Source organism: Phoca vitulina, unplaced genomic scaffold, assembly GCF_004348235.1.
Source record: "Phoca vitulina isolate PV1807 unplaced genomic scaffold, GSC_HSeal_1.0 scaffold12, whole genome shotgun sequence".
Classification (NCBI taxonomy): Eukaryota; Metazoa; Chordata; class Mammalia; order Carnivora; family Phocidae; genus Phoca; species Phoca vitulina.
This window is the reverse complement of record NW_022589715.1, coordinates 6,101,433-6,117,680: the sequence shown is the minus strand read 5'-3', so window position 1 is coordinate 6,117,680 and position 16,248 is coordinate 6,101,433. Positions and strand designations below refer to the sequence as shown.

The 16,248-nt window shown below is 36.4% G+C and overlaps 1 protein-coding gene across 4 annotated transcripts in view; it reads left to right on the top strand.

The window, feature by feature from the left end:
- MAP4K3 (mitogen-activated protein kinase kinase kinase kinase 3) overlaps window positions 1–16,248 on the top strand; it is a 183,540-nt gene that overhangs the window by 79,375 nt on the left and 87,917 nt on the right. For all 4 annotated transcript variants that reach the window (XM_032410353.1, XM_032410352.1, XM_032410356.1 and 1 more), the window contains exon 3: window positions 11,592–11,682. In XM_032410353.1, the coding sequence (XP_032266244.1) occupies window positions 11,592–11,682 (91 nt within the window). The remainder of the gene's footprint in view (window positions 1–11,591; window positions 11,683–16,248) is intronic.

Sequence of the window (16,248 nt, the reverse complement as noted above, 5' to 3'; positions counted from 1 at the left end):
AAGACACCAGGGGAATGATTGATCTGGCTCCTTTTCCCTCCTCCCTGGAGTGCTGTAGTAGGTCCCTTACCGCCAGTTGTTTACTCCATGCCTGGCTGTGTTTATGGCCATCATGAAGAGAATCATTGTTACATCATTTATGATAATTACTTCTCAAAGATTAATCATGGATCGCTTAGCCACTCTTGAATATATTCTGGCACGTTGTGGGCTTGAGGCTGACCATACTGGACCGCTTAGGTATTTACACATTGAAGGTAATGCTCAAAAAAAAAAAAAAAAAAAAAAAGACGTTTTATTTACTATATCTGCCATTTCCTCCTCATTTCCAATCCTGTGTGTCTGTTCAGTGGGTTTAACTGCATGAATCTTTATTTAGCATTCAGTTTAGTTAGAATAGAAGATACAAAGACAGTTCCTGTCTTCAAGGAGCTTGTTACCCAATGTGAAAATTAACTAGAGTGTTTATGTAGCATCCAAACTACAGGGAGTCACTCGTTGAGCCAAGAGTGTGTGTATATGAATTCTGGGGCAGTAAGGAATGGGGGTAGCTGTGACTAGAAAAACTTAATCCATTCCCAGGTCAATAAATAGCAGGCTTTGACTGTTTACTCTGTGAAATGCTCTAGATAGGAGTGTCTAGGCAAGATGCTCTATGAGAGGACACTAAGAGGACTGAGTAGCTCATATATCCTGATTCATTTGGTGGGTTCCATAGAGTTTGTGAGGTTCATTTCACTTGGTATAATTAGGAAAGGAACAGTTCAGCTGAGCCTCCAAGGCTGGCTAGGATTTTGCTAGCTATAGGAGAATGGAGGGTATTTCATATGAGGATAGTGTGAAAGCAAAGCTGGTGTTGGCCAAGTACTAGACCTGTTTGGGAAATAAGACTAGAGTGATATGCTCTGTCTGGGTATAGCGGGAAATAAGATGTGAAAAGCAGATTGATGATAGTTTATGGAGAACTGTAAGTAGTAGCCCAAAGATTTAGACTTTACCCTGTGGACTGGGGAATTTTTTTTTTTTTTTTTTACAGGTTAGTAGCAGTCAGTGTACAGATTGAGAAGAGAGACCCTGGGGGTAAGAAGACGTATTACGCTTACAGCATCCACAGTTGAGTGGCATGGAAGGCAGGGCTGACTGCATGAGATTTTAGGGGGGAAGAATAGGACTGAAACATGACTGGTAGGTTGCTAGGGGAAAGGGAGAGGAACAGTGTACATCTAAATTGAGGTTATGGGGAGAATAGTTTTGCTCTACTGTTTTGATTTTAGGGACTGATATTTTCTTTTATTCAGCTGTGGTTTATGCCTAAATAGTCTCAGGACCAGGAGCCACTAGAAAATTGTATTTTTAAATCAAGCCTGTGAGAGAAAACCAGACCGTCAGAGAGCTTGAAGCATCTCGAAGTTTTAGAACTATCCCTAACAATAGGATTGAGTTTCTTGTTGGTAAACATGATAAAGGTAGAGAAATTATTGCCCATTATATTCTTTAGTTTTAGTTTAAAAACTATACCATGATTTATGTTTCCTTTTTCTGTTCTTACTCCAGAATGTTTTTCGAGCCTACTACAGACCTACTTTACATAAAGAAACTCTAGGTATGCTGGTATAATTTTTAATAAAGTGGGAGGGATATAATCCAGAGGACTGGTACTGAGAATTCACTTCTGAGTTATGGGTACCTGCTTTATTTTGAATCTTCCATCAGAGCTACATTGATAAACCAGGCTCTCAAAAGAAGAGCTGGATCCAGGTAAGAGAAAAAGAGACCTAGCAGGTTAGTCAGGAAATTTCAGGTTAAGCCACTCTAACCTCACTGCCTGGAGACCGTCTGTTCACGTCGGGGATGTTCTCTCAAATATTTTTTTTAAAATGAAAAGGGGGTAGAATTTGGTTCTTTGGGTGTGAAAAAAAAATCTTACTCCTTTCATGGATGTGGCACAGATACACACACACACACGCACACACAGTATCTGTGGCATTAAAATTTTAGTGGGAGAGGCCATTAGGAAAACAAGGTTGAAAAACACTGTTAGGATTTGTTTGGTTTGGTTTGGTTTTTTTAAAGAGTGGAAATCTTGTTTTCTTGAAACCAAAAACTAAACCTAATCATCTGTTGGAAACTCTTGGTATGTGGATCAGGATATTTTGATATTTTACCGTTTAGTTTCAGCAAGGAAATTTCTTTCTGATCTTATTGAACCCAAGGTCAAAGTTGATTTGTAACAATTTATGCAAATCTGAGTGATACTTATCTTAAGCATTGTTAATCATGAACACTTAGGAAAAGATGGCCAAACAAATAGACTGTAAGGTATTTTCATCAGATGATATAGTTAAAGAGTCATTTTCTTATGTGCAATCCTTAAGAATACTAATACTGCTATCATAATTAATTTTTTCATTTATATTGGAATATCAAGAAGTCCATAGGGTTATTAAATACTTCCTTTATATTTCTGCGTGGTACTAATTGTGATTTGAGTATTCCTCCCAAAACTAAACATTGGTTACTAGTTCTGTGGTTTTACAAAAAACTATTTTATAATTTTATTTTGTAATTACTTAAAGTCAGTTTCTTATCTTTTTAAAATCAGCCGTTGGATTTCATGGTCCTCTGGTAGTTTAAGATAGTAATTGGATTTTGGTACTTCTTGGTACTCTGGTAGTTTGAGACAGTGGTTGACAGCTTGTTTAAGAAAATAACAGCTCTGGGAAGTGAGCCACGGATTACTGAAATACTGTTAATTCCATTTATTGTTTCTATAATATGAAATGCAGTTTTATAAATTATGTATTTTTAAAGGTAGCAGATATCAAAGGGAAATTAAAATTAGCTATGAAATACTTTTACATATAGCATAGATGGACATTCCTACTTCTCTGTGCTTAAAATAGAATGGAAGCAGGAAGGTTTGTGAATGAAGTACCCATAAGATGGGCAGGGGAAATCTTACTTGTTTCCCGTAGTCTAAGCTTAAATTTTTCTCTCTGGCCATAGGACATTGTGTGTGCACATGTGTGCATACATGGGTGTGGTAAAAAACATTTACCCTTCTTAACAAATTTTTAAGTTTATAGTATAGTATTGTTAACTATAAACACAATGTTGTACGACAGATCTTTAGAACTTTTTCATCTAGCACGATTAAAACTCTATACCTATTGAACAATAACTCCTCATTTCTCTCCCAGCTCCTGGCAACCACCATTCTACTTTTTGTTTCTGTGATTGTTGACTACTTTCGATACCTCACATAAGTGGAATCTTGCCGTAATCATCCTGTGACTGCTTATTTCACTTAGCATAACATCCTCAAGGGGCACCCATGTTTTTGCACATGACATGATTTTCTTCTCTTTAATGGTTGAACAATATTCCACTGTATATATCACCACATTTTCTTTATCTGTTTGTTCATCAGTGGACTTTTAGGTTGTTTCTACCTCTTGACTATTGTGAATAATGCTGAAGTGAACACGGGAGTGCAAATACCTCTTTGAGATCCTATTTCAGTTCCTTTGGGCAAATATCCAGAAGTTGTATTGCTGGATCGTATGGTAGCTCTATTTTTTTTTTTTTTTGTTTTTTTGAAGAACCTCTACTCCATTTTCCATAGCAGCTGTTTCATTTTACATTCCTAGCAACAGTTTCCAAGTACTCAAATACCTCTACACTCTCACCAACATTTTTTTTTTCTTTTCTCCCCTCCCTCCCCCTGCCTACCTACCTACCTTCCTTCCTTCCTTCCTTTCTTTCGCTATCCTAACAAGTGTTAGTTGATACCGCATTTTGGTTTTGATCTGCATTTACCTGATGATGAGTGATGTTGAACATTTTTCATGTGTATGTGGGCTATTTGTATGTATTCTTTGGAGAAATGTCTATTCAAGTCCTTTGCCCATTTTTTTAATCAGGGTGTTTTGTTTTGAGATGTTTTGCTTTTGAGAAGTAGGCGTTCCTTATATATTATGGATATTAACATCAGATACATGGTTTACAAATATTTTCTCCCATTCTGTAGGTTGCCTTTTCACTCTGTTGATTGTTTTCCTGGTTGTGCCAGCAGCCTTTTAGTTTGATGTAGTCCCACTTGTCTATTTTTGCCTTTGTTGCTTGTTCTTTGTGTGTCATATCCAAGAAATCATTGCCAAGACCAATGTAATGAAGTTTTCCCCCAGTGTTTTCTTTTAGAAGTTTTACAGTTTCAGGTTTTGAGTTTAAGTCTTTAATCCATTTTGAGTTGATTTTTGTGTATGGTGTAAGATAAGGGTCCAGTTTCATTTTTCAGCATGTGGATATCCAGTTTTTCCAGCACCATTTTTTGGAAAGACTGTTCTATCCCTATTCTGTAGTCTTGGTGCCCTTGTTCAAAGTCAGTTGACCATATATGTGTGGGTTTGTTTCTGGGCTCTCTGTTGTGTCCCATTGGTCTGTATGTTGTGTTTATGCCAGTACCATTCTGTTGTAGGTACTGTAACTTTGTAGTAGGTCTCCAGCTTGGTTCTTTTTTCTCAAGATTGTTTTGGATATTCAGGATCCTTTGTGGTTTCATATGACTTTTAGGGTCGTTTTTTCTATTTCTGCAAAAAATGCCACTGGGATTTCTATAAGGATTGCATTGAATCTATAGATTACCTTGGGTAGTAAGGACACTTTAACAATATAAAGCCTTCCAGTCTATGAATATGGGATATTTTTCTATTTATGTCTTCTTTAATTTCTTTCTGCAATATTTGGTAGTTGTTAGTGTACAAGTCTTTCACTTCCTTGGTTAAGTTTATTTCTAAGTATTTTATTCTTTTTGGTGAGATTATAATTGAGATTTTCCATAATTTTCTTTTTGGATTATTCATTGCTCAGGTATGTAAACACAACTAATTTTTGTATGTTGTTTTTATATCCCACAACTTTGCTGAATTAATTTTTTAGTGCTTACAGTTGTCTTATGGAATCTTTAGGGTTGTTTTTTTTTTTAACTTACAAGATTATGTCAACTGCAAACATAATTTTACTTATTCCTTTCCACTTTGGATGCTTTTTATTTCTTTTCCTTATCTCTGTGGCAGAGGGCATTTAGAGTGATCCAGGGTAGATAAAGAATTAAAATAGGTGAGAATTCTTCTGGGTATATCAATTCTTAAATGAGAGCTACTTGTTTTAAAGTACCAATTTAAAATACCAATTACAAAATGGTTCTCCCATGTTTATTTTTTCTGATGAATATAATTTTAATTTTTTAATGTTCAGAAAAAGATTCAGTTGGTATTTTGATTGGTATTACATTAATTCAGGCATTAATTCATGAGATAGTTGCAGTCTTTACCATAGTAAATTCTTCTATTCAAAAGTGAATTGTCGGGGCTCCAAGGTGACTCAGTCGGTTAAGTGTCCGACTCTTGATTTCAGCTCAGATCATGATCTCAAGGTCATGAGATTGAGCCCCGCACTTGAGATTCTCTCCCTCTCCCCACCCCCTTCACGTGCACATACGGTCTCTCTCTTTAAAAAAAAAAAGTAAAGTGTCTTTCCATTTTTTTTATCTTTTATCTCCCAAAATACTTTATGGCCTACAAATTTTAAAGCTTATCCTTAGATATATAATTTAATTTGATATATTCTAATTTGTTAAGGATTTTTAAAAAATTGTTTCTGGTTGTTTTTTCAGTTGATTTTGGTTTGCTTGCTTTCCAGGAACATAATCATATATACTACAAATAATGAGAATTTTGTATTTTTACTATTTATCCACCTTATTTTTTTTCCTCTTGTCGATTTCAGCTGCTTAGAACTTATAGAATAATTAATTGACTCATTAATATTCAATGTCCCTATCATGTGTTAGGAGACACAGTGAATAAGTAGACATACAGTATATTAGATATGGTAAATGCTATAGAGAAAAACAGAGCAGTAAGGGTGTTTGTGGAGTTGTGATTGTGGGTTGCTATTTTACATAGGGATATTAGAGAAGGTCTCACCTTGAAGGCAACAGTTGAGTAGAGCCCTGAAAGAAGTGAGGAAGCAAGCCATCTGGCAGGAAAAGAGCGCTTTAGGTAGTCTGAATAGAAAGTGTAAAGGCTGAGAGACAGGAGCTTGTTTATGGTATTCAAGGAAAAGCAAAGAGGACTGTGTGGCTGAAGTAGAGTGAAGAGGGAGAATAGTAGGAGAAATAATGTAGAATTACAAATAACAAGTCCTACTGGGTGGTAATAACAGCAGATAATAGTAATGAACATGTGTGAAGCCTTGTTCTACGTATTTAAGTATTCTTTCATCTGATCCTTACAAATAACCTTAAGAGGGGGAGGCACTATTACCTCCTTTTTATGAGGAATCTGAATTCAGAAAAAGAATATGAATGAATTTGCCCAAGATCATACAACTAGAAATTTGTGAAATCAGGTTTCATAGATCAATATTTTGATTCCAAAGTACATATCCTTTATCATGCCACTGTGCTAGATATGGTGAATTGCTAGATATGGTGAGTCCAGTAGCCAAGTACAGATTTGATGTTCTAGAAATAAGGGAATTACTTAAGGTTTGACTTTAAGCTATTATAGTTAATATATACAAATTTTATGCCCCCCTCCCCCCCAAGTTTCTTAAAGTCAAGGAAAGTCTTGTTCATTTCTGGAACTCTACCTCCAGTCTTTAGCACATTCTTTTTATATCACATTTGCCTCTCAGTGTATTGTGGTTGTTGAGTATATTCTCAGGAGAAACTGAGAGACTATACAAAGAGTAACTTTTCACCTTTATCCAAGTTAAAGCATTAAATATTTTCACAAATATTTACACAAATATTTCACAAATATTTTCACAAATATTTCACATATATATACACAAATGTACACTCTTCACTCTTCACAGAGTTATAAGCTGGAAGGTATAACAAGTTGAGAAAACTTGCTTTTAAAATCTTAAGAAATGATAATTAAAAGCATTTTTAATTCTGACTTGCTCTGTTGTTAGTTGCTGTGCTAAATTACTGTTGATAATGCAAAGAATTATTTCATTATAAGGACATTTGTCAAACCATGTCAGCTTATTAGGGTTATGAAGATGTTAAACATTTAGAAGAGAGACATAAAGATGACAAAAGGAAAATAAGAAAGCAAAGAAACAAAACAGGAAATAGGAAAGTAAAAAAACAAAGGGAATTTGAGGATGACTTGTAAATTTGTGTTTACTTCACAGGGAACAGAAAGGAAATAGGATACACAGTTTACAAATAGACTAGGACTTGGTTCCCTGAATACTGGTCTGTTGGTTCACCACTCAACACAGATAATCCTTAAATTTTCCTGGTGTGGTTTTCAAATAACCTCTACTTCTTTAGTGTGAAGAGAGACATGTCATCTGCCTTCATACAATGACTTGGAATTAGATGCATAAGCTGTTACGCAGAGCAAAATGACAGCTCTGCCTCCCACCATTAGTTCTGTTTTGACAGCTTCACCATATTTATCCAAACAACAGTACTTGTATAATTATTTTATTAAATTTTTAGTTATAATTTTATTAAAAAGTAAGTGGATAGTTTATTAATTCAAAATGCTTATGTTAATGTAAGAAGAGTAGGCTTTATAAATGTCCCCAGTTTACACCAGTGAAAATAATTAGGCATACCAAAATGGCAGTCAGTTACATATGCATTCGACTTATGTATTATTTTGTTGAAGGAAAAGTCAAGAATTTTGTGAAATGTTGGAAATACAGTGATTGTCAGTTTGTATCTAAAAGGCAAGGAGGTATTAGGGATTCTGTGTTCTATCATAGTTTTCAGGGAAAGACCCACCTCCATGACATTCAAGTCTCCTCTTTTGTTCTCACACATAGGACTAAATATAGCTGTTTACAGGAAAGCATTATATACAAAATAGAGACAAATGCCTATAATCTGGTTCTCTTCTCTCTCTATTAAGTATAGTTTAGTTATTACTAGAACATATGAGTGGCTTAACATAATCAAGTTTTATTTCAAGTTTATGTAATAGTGCAGTGCAGATGTTCAATGTGTTGGATGACTTTCTTCCTTTTAGTGACTCAGGGACCTGGACTTCTTGCATTTCCTGGGGCCTCACAGTGTCAATGTAGTTTGCTGATAGGGAAATAAATAGTGGGACAAGGACACATGACTTTTGTTCACTTTGCATTGGCAAGAACTAGTCTCTTGGGCACCTTAGTTTCACCCTGAGGGAAATATTGTCTTTGACTAGATGATTGCCTCCCACCAATAACTTCTATGCAATGGAAGGGAGAACACAGATTGTTTGTGAATGGCTAGCCAGCTCTGTCACAATAATAATAATGTTGATAGTAACAGTGTATTAGTTTCCTTTGGCTACTGTAACAGATTATCACCAACTTGGTGGCTTGAAAAGCACAAATTTATTCTCTTAGAGTTCTGGAATTCTGAAATCCAAAGTGAGTTTCACTGGGTCAGTATCCAAGCGTCTACAGGGCTGCATTCTCTCTGGAGACTCTAAGGGGGAATGTGTTTCCTTGCCTTTTCCAGCTTCTAGAGCTCCATTGCCTGCACTCTTTAATTCTTGGCTTCTTCCTCCATCTTCAAAGTGTAGCATCATGCTTCTTATCTTAAACTCAAGTCTCCCTCTGAATCCCTCTTACAAGGGCACTTGTGATTACATTTAGATAATTCAGGATAATTTCCCCATCTCAAGATCCTTAATTTTATCATATTTGCAAAAACCTTCTTGCCATATATAAGGTGATCTCACAGGTTTTAGGGATTAGGACCTTTCTACCTTTGGGGCCATTATTCAGCCTGCTGCAAATAGTTAACATTTATTGAACACTTAATATGTGTTATGTTTATTCTGAGAACTTCTCAAGTCTTTGTATTTTTCTGCCTGTTTACTTGGTTTATTCATGATCTGCTCTGCTCGTAGGCTTGCCTGTTTTTCTCAATTAGGGTTTCTTCCTTTCTTCTGTCTTCCTTCCCTCCATCCCTTCTTCCTTCCTTCCTGCCTCCCTGCCTGCCTGCCTGCCTTTTTTTGGAAGATGTATTCTTCACTTTAATGTCTAAAAATTTTATCAAAAATCCTAGACTCTCAGAGTTGGAAAGAATTTTTAGAGATTATCTATTCTAACCATCCTGGTCTACCAGTATCCAATTAAGTATGCTAGGATTTGGGGTAGGAGTACCTGTTTATTCTTTGGATTGTATTTCTCTGGAGCTTTGAAGAAAGTACTTTAAATCTGTTAGACTCTTTTGGATTATTGCTGTATAGAGACTCTTCTTTTTTCCTGCCCAAATCTGGCTTTTTCAGTTACCTTTAAAAATTGAATTGGTGGATTTTTTTCTTTGAATTCTTTTTCCCCACAAAAATGTTGAATTTAACTTGGCCATTCTCATAATCACTAGAAAATGACTTCATAGGAAAAAGGAGGCACTTTGGATTAACACCATTTTCTGGGAAAGATGTAGTTGAAGACTTAAAACCATTCACAGGTTTTTGTAAAACAAAGGAGTATCAAATAAGCAATTAATTGTATAAAATATCATAATAACTGGTTGAAATTAAACCAAAAAGAGACATTCTTGATTTAGAGTCAACATAGAGGAATTATGTCATATCATAGATTCATTCAGGCAACAGTTTTATGGATCACATATTAGTCGCTAGGGATACATAGATGATTAAGGCATAATCCTGTCCTAGAGGATATAATATTCTCGTGAGAACGTAGACATTCAGACATTGATACAGTGTCGTAAGGGCTATGATACATACAAAGATCACAGTAGAAGATGCAATGCTTACAGTTGTGAGTAACAGAAACCACAACTCAAGGTAGTTTAAACAGTTCAGGGAACTTATTGATCATGTGCAGGTATATCGGAAGCTTACAGAGGCAGATGAGGCTTGCTACAGAGGCTCAAGTAAGCCTTTCTCCTTCCGCTGTTTTCCTGTTTCTCCTCAGTGCTTTCTACAGATCAACTTTATTCTAAAACTGGCTCCCTTTGAAGATGTGCAATGACTACCCCCAGAAAGAGAGCTGCTGTCCTCTAACCATCAAACTAAAGTCCTAGGGTTCATTCTGACTAGATCAACTTTGATCTCATGTAATCCCTTCACTGGTTTGGGGAAAGTACAGTGGAGAGTGAGGTGAAAAAGCAAAATTTAGAACTTTCCAAGTATTTAGTATATCCCTGAAAATTGGTATTAGTCTTATTTGGTTTTATTATTTCTAATTAGATTTTTAAAATTTATTATTTCTAATTGGATTTTTCTTAATATAATGAAAATCAGGAATTCTTAATGGTATGAAGTAAACTCAGAAGAGGATCCTAATTCAGTGATTTTCTTCTGAAATTTTGGAAGCATAAAAATTTCCTGTTTTTCCTTTGGAAATCTTTGACTCACTTCATTGCAGAAATTAAGAACCTGACATACTCTTTTCTCTGTTACTTCTTCCGTTGTAACTGGGGCAATAGGGTAGGTTTTGACATTTGGGTTCAGGTGGTTCATGGCTAGGCTACTTTAAGTCTCAGTTACATTTATAGTAGGAAAATGCCAAGGCAAGAAATGCCAGGGCTTGATGACATAATGACCTGATACGATTTGAGCTGTAACTTGGGAAACCTGTTTCTTACTTTGCCACCAATAAGAAGCTGAATTAGTAATGCACAACTACTTTCATTTGAATGTAAGTACTTCCATTTGTTCTTCCTGCACAGTCTCTGGTTCACCACATTTGCATTCACTGCAGTTCTCTTTCTCTCTATCACAAGTATTCTTTCAGGAGCCAGAGCGTGTGACACTGCTATAGGATTGCCAGATCTTATTTTGAAGAATTTGGGCAAGAAGGGAGTAGAAGGAGAGAGCCTACTTACTAGTAGTCCGACGGTAAATAGAATCCCATTCTGCATCCCAGTACAGCTGGTGAACAAGGCCCTTGAATCCAGGAGAAGCCTGTGTATGTGGGCCATCTGGTAATCCAGCACTGCTGGCGTGTAGGCCTCTCCGCTCTGGAGCCTGTGGAGGTGTATTTGACACTCCTGGTGGATAAGGGTTCCTGCCCTAACTTAAAAAAGAATTACTTCCTTGTGCTCAAATTGTATTAAGTGTTATTTGTTAATAAAGGAACAAAGCCATGTATGTTTTCTAGTGAATTATATGATGATTATGTCCAAGGCATAATATTAATAATAGCAAATGCTTACATAGCCCTTATTCTGTACCAGGCGCTGTTCTAAGCATTTTACATATATTAGCCCGCTTAACTTTTCCAACAGCCCTATGAGACAAGTTATTATTATTTTTATCCCCATTTTGCAGAGGAAGAAATTGGCACAGAAAGGCCAAGTAAGTTGCTCAAGCTCACACAGCTTAGTAAGGGACAGAGTTAGTATTTGAATCTAGATAGTCTGGGACCAGAGTTCACACTTTTAATCACTGTACTTTCTGTCAAGACTGAGACTGTAATTAAATATAACATCATCATATTTGGGAAACATTATTTATTATGTAACATGATTTATTATGTTTTGAAACAAGTTGACATTTTGAAACTTACTACTAACTACTCAACATGCTTGTTTTTTATTCTAGGAGAAGATTTTGCAGTTGTACAGCAAGAAATTATTATGATGAAAGACTGTAAACACCCAAATATTGTTGCTTATTTTGGAAGCTATCTCAGGTACATTGTTTGTTTCCCATCACCTGATACATTTAACAAAATAAAATGAGCTCTAATCGCGTATCTTGTAATTTTCTTCATGGTTTGAAGATACAGAATATTTTCATGTGAATGAAATTTTTATTTCCGACCTATTTATGTTAATTTTGTGCCAGTATTGTAGTCTGTGATTTGTCTCTTGTCCTCTTGGGAATTCTGGATGTGGTTTCATTGAGGAGGCTGGCGAGTAAAAATTGACTTTTATGGTTAGTCTTCCTATGGTGGATTAGAGATCTAAACATGCCATTCTGTTGCCCCTTATTTCTGGACTTGGGTGGATTTAGAAAGTCAGGAGCACCTCTGACTGCTAGGGTTTTACTAGAGACTTTTTCCTTCTTTTGTGCTTCTAGCCTCAGGGTACTGCATCATCCCTTCCCTTCATCTTGTCCAAAGGACAAGGAACTGTAATTATTTCACTGACTTCTTTCCCAGGTCGTAAAGTAAACTTAGACCATGAATTTGCGGCCTCTTTGGTTTGGCAGGACCATGCCGGGTTCCCCAGCTCATAGTCCATAGGGGATGACCTCGAGGTCAAATCCTGTTTTTCCGTTCACTTCTTTGTGCAGTTATGAGCTGAATGCTGTGACCTAGTTGTTTTTAAGGTTCCTCCCAAAAGGAGGATTGGCGAATTTTTTTTTTTTTTTTTTTTTAAGATTTTACTTATTCATTTGAGAGAGAGAGAATGAGAGAGCACGAGAGGGGAGAGGGTCAGAGGGAGAAGCAGACTGCCCGCTGAGCAGGGAGCCTGATATGGGACTTGACCCTGGGACTCCGGGATCATGACCTGAGCTGAAGGCAGTCGCTTAACCAACTGAGCCACCCAGGCGCCCCAACTGTTTTCTTATGTATTAAAAAAACTCTTAAAATTTTATTCTGATATACTGTAAGAGATATAAGGAAGTAGCTTATTGCAGCTTCCATTGTCCTATGACCCAGGTACAAAAAAAAACAAAAACAAAAAAACACTTCTCCCTTCTGATGTAGGCACAGCATATGGAAGAAGACAGGGCAATTCTGCCCTCTCTTCTTTCCAGCTTGCAAAAAGCCAACCAGACCAGCTCTTCTAGATTCTAACCACTCTTGAACAGTTTTGATTGCCCCACCTTCATTAAGATTGAAGAGTGGGTTTAATGGAGACTTTAGTTAATATAGGGACAGGTACTACTGCCAGGTCAATGACTGTTAATACATTTTGAATGGGTTCTGTAACAGCCAATTTAAAACCACTTTAATGGTGAGTGGTTCAAACAGTAACCTAACACAGTTTCTGCATCAATTTTTATTTTATGGACAGATCCAGCACAGGCAATTACTATATCAGGTCAAAGAAACAGTCTCTCTTTCTTTTTTTATTTATAAAGATTTTATGTATTTGAGAGAGAGAGTGAATGGGAGAGACAGGGAGAGAGGATTTGAAGCAGACTGTGCTGAGCAGATCCTAACACGGGACTCGATCCCCTGACCGCGAGATCATGACCTGAGCCTAAACCAAAAGCTGGGTGCTCAACAGACTGAGTCACCCACCCAGGCACCCCGAAAGCAGTCTGTTAAAATCAGTTAAGTTTGTGACAAAAATAATTGATTGTGCCAATATGTTAAAATCATCACTTCAAAACAATTTTACTGTTATTGGTCCTAACAAAATGACCTACTTATACTCAATTGAGAAGCATCACAAAATGTTTTTCTTCCCCAAGGGCAAAAAGGTCTTTGATCTAAGAGTATTTCTCAAGCATGGTCTGAGTCTTCTGGAGCTATGGGACCATTCAAAGCTTAATCTGTTATTCTGGGAAAGCCCCATCCATTTATATGGCAACCTTGGTCTTTTTGCCTTTGAGACAGTAGCGTATTCGATAGTTAAGAGCTTTTGAGTACTGGAGTCAGATTGTTTGGGTTGGTTGAGTCATGACTCCATCATTTATATTTTGAATGACTTACAGCAAATTACTTAACCACTCTGAGCCTCCATTTCCTCATCCATAAAATGGGGATAATAATAGATACATGACATGATAACTATGAGGATAATGGGTAAATACATGTAAAGTGTTAAGAACAGTGGTTAAAATATAATACTCCATAAATACTAACCCCTATTACTACTACTTTTGCTACTATTACTGTTACTGCTTCTTAACTCTTTAAGTGTTATCATGTTAGTGTCTCATTTGATGTTTTCAACAACGCTGTTACTAATATTACTCTGGTAGATACGATTTCCATTTTATAAATAAGATGCTTGAGAGAGTTTAATATCAAGTATTTAGTTTACAGTCTAATTTCGAGTTATTGACAGAGTACTAGTTCTTTCGGTCATATTGTGCTCATGGATCACATGGCTTTTGACTTAGTCTTTCTCTTCCTTGCCAAAGAGCTGGAAATAAACTGCCAACTCCCCCCACCCCCCCAAAAAAAACCCTAACACTAAACTAAAACTGGACATTTGACTGTCTGGGTTACTTAGAGACAAGTCTTCCTACACAGGTTAGGCAGCAAAAAATTTGTTCTTGTTACCCACCAAAATGTGAATTCCTCTTGAGTTTGTATCCATTTTTATTGATAACTCTTGGTTTTGGCTTGGGGCAAAATAGTGCAACTCTTTAGTGACACACCCATTAACTTTTACTTCTAGACATGCTACGAGAGTGCCAGTTAGGTTATGCTGAACAAAAATTGTATTTACTTTTAGATTTCAGGAAATGTATATTCTGACTATATTCTGACTATCCTTTTTAAAGTAAACTTTTTATTGGAGCATAATGTACATAGAGAAGGTGCACAAATTCATGTTTTGTGTGTAGCTAGATGAATTTTTTAAAGGGTGCTTTTAATCCAAATACAAGAATATGCAGAGCAAAATTGCCCAGAAACCAAAGTAAAAGAGACAAAATTAGAGTCATTTTTTTCGATAGAGCTGTCTGTGTTAGTTTGGAGTTGTATGATCTAACATAGGAAATGCTGGTTTAAATAGATGATTTTATTCTGTAACTGGCATAGCTGATGAAAATGATAGGAAAGCAAACAATAGTATAACACAGAACAGCAGTTAATCCTCTTTCTCTAGTTCTTTTTTTTCTATAGTGATTCTTCCCTTCTTTCCTAATTAAAGTCCAGACTCAGCCAAATTTAGAGTGTGGAATACTAATGATTGGACTTGCAAGGTATTAGAGCTGGAAGGAATTAAGGGGTCTTGTCACTAGGCCCACTCTTTTTGCTGATGAGAAAATGGGGTCCTGGGTCAATGACTTCTTTAAAGGTCATCCAGAAATGGATGGATCTAAACCAGGGTCTGGTTTTAAACCAGGATTTAAACCAAGCTCTGCAGATCCCCGGTTGGCTATCTTTTTGGTATACCATATTACTCAGCCTGGGAAGGCCATATTTCATCTCAAAGGGAACATAGTTTCTTGGATTCCTTCTCATTACCAAATGATTTTACAAAAGACAATGAGCTTGTTTTTTTGAACTTGATACAAACCCCCTAAAATATATACTGTTCTTAGCAACTTTCTTTTTATTGCTGTCATAGCCTATTATAACAAATTTAGACAAAAAAATTGAGGAAATTGAGCTAATGTGGTTTTACTATTAATAAATTTCCCCTTCAGGAAATCAGACTTATCCTATGAATTTACTGAATAGATGACCAGCATATAATTAAGCTCAGAAGCCTCTTTTATAATAGGGTAGCTATGCTCATTTCCTGAAGAAATACTGAAACTGAGCTCCTGAAAAACAGAATATCTAGTGTTATTCTTTTTTTTTTTTTTCATTTTTAAGATTTTATTTATTTGTCAGTGCACGAGCAGGGGGGGAGCAACAGGCAGAAGGAGAAGCAGGCTCTCTGCTGAGCAAGGAGCCTGATGTGGGACTTGATCCCAGGACTCCGGGATCATGACCTGAGCTGAAGGCAGATGCTTAACCAACTGAGCCACCCAGGCGTCCCCACTAGTGTTATTCTTAATAAGGAATTCCCTATTCCTCTCTTCAATATCATTAAAAGCTTCTGTCTTTTAAATGCCTAAGTACCTAAACTGTACAACAAGGACTGGATAGATAAAACTTCTCTCTGAAGTTAACAAAAGTAAATAGTCCTGGTTTGGTGTATATTTTTTCTGTAGATTTGTGTGTATTTATAAAACAACAGTTTAAATCATCATAGACCTATTCTTTATTCCCAGTAGAGCTTAACTATTGCTTCTTTTAAGTGAATAATGACTCTTAACTTTAGGTTCCTTCTAAGCATTCCTAGCCCAACATACCCTTTCAGAACAAATCAAGAAAATTGAGACAGTTCTCTCCAATTTGACTTTTAAACCTGCAGTTGAAAAACAACAAATGCTCCTCAAAAGATAAGCCAATAGATCAGAACCGTACAGTAAAAAATTTCATTTGGATCAGATATTTTATTATTATTTTTTAAAAGATTTTATTTATTCATTTGAGACAGAGAGCATACAGGCAGGGGGAGAGGGAGAAGCAGACTCCCCGCTGAGCTGGGAGCCCCACACGGGGCTTGATCCCAGG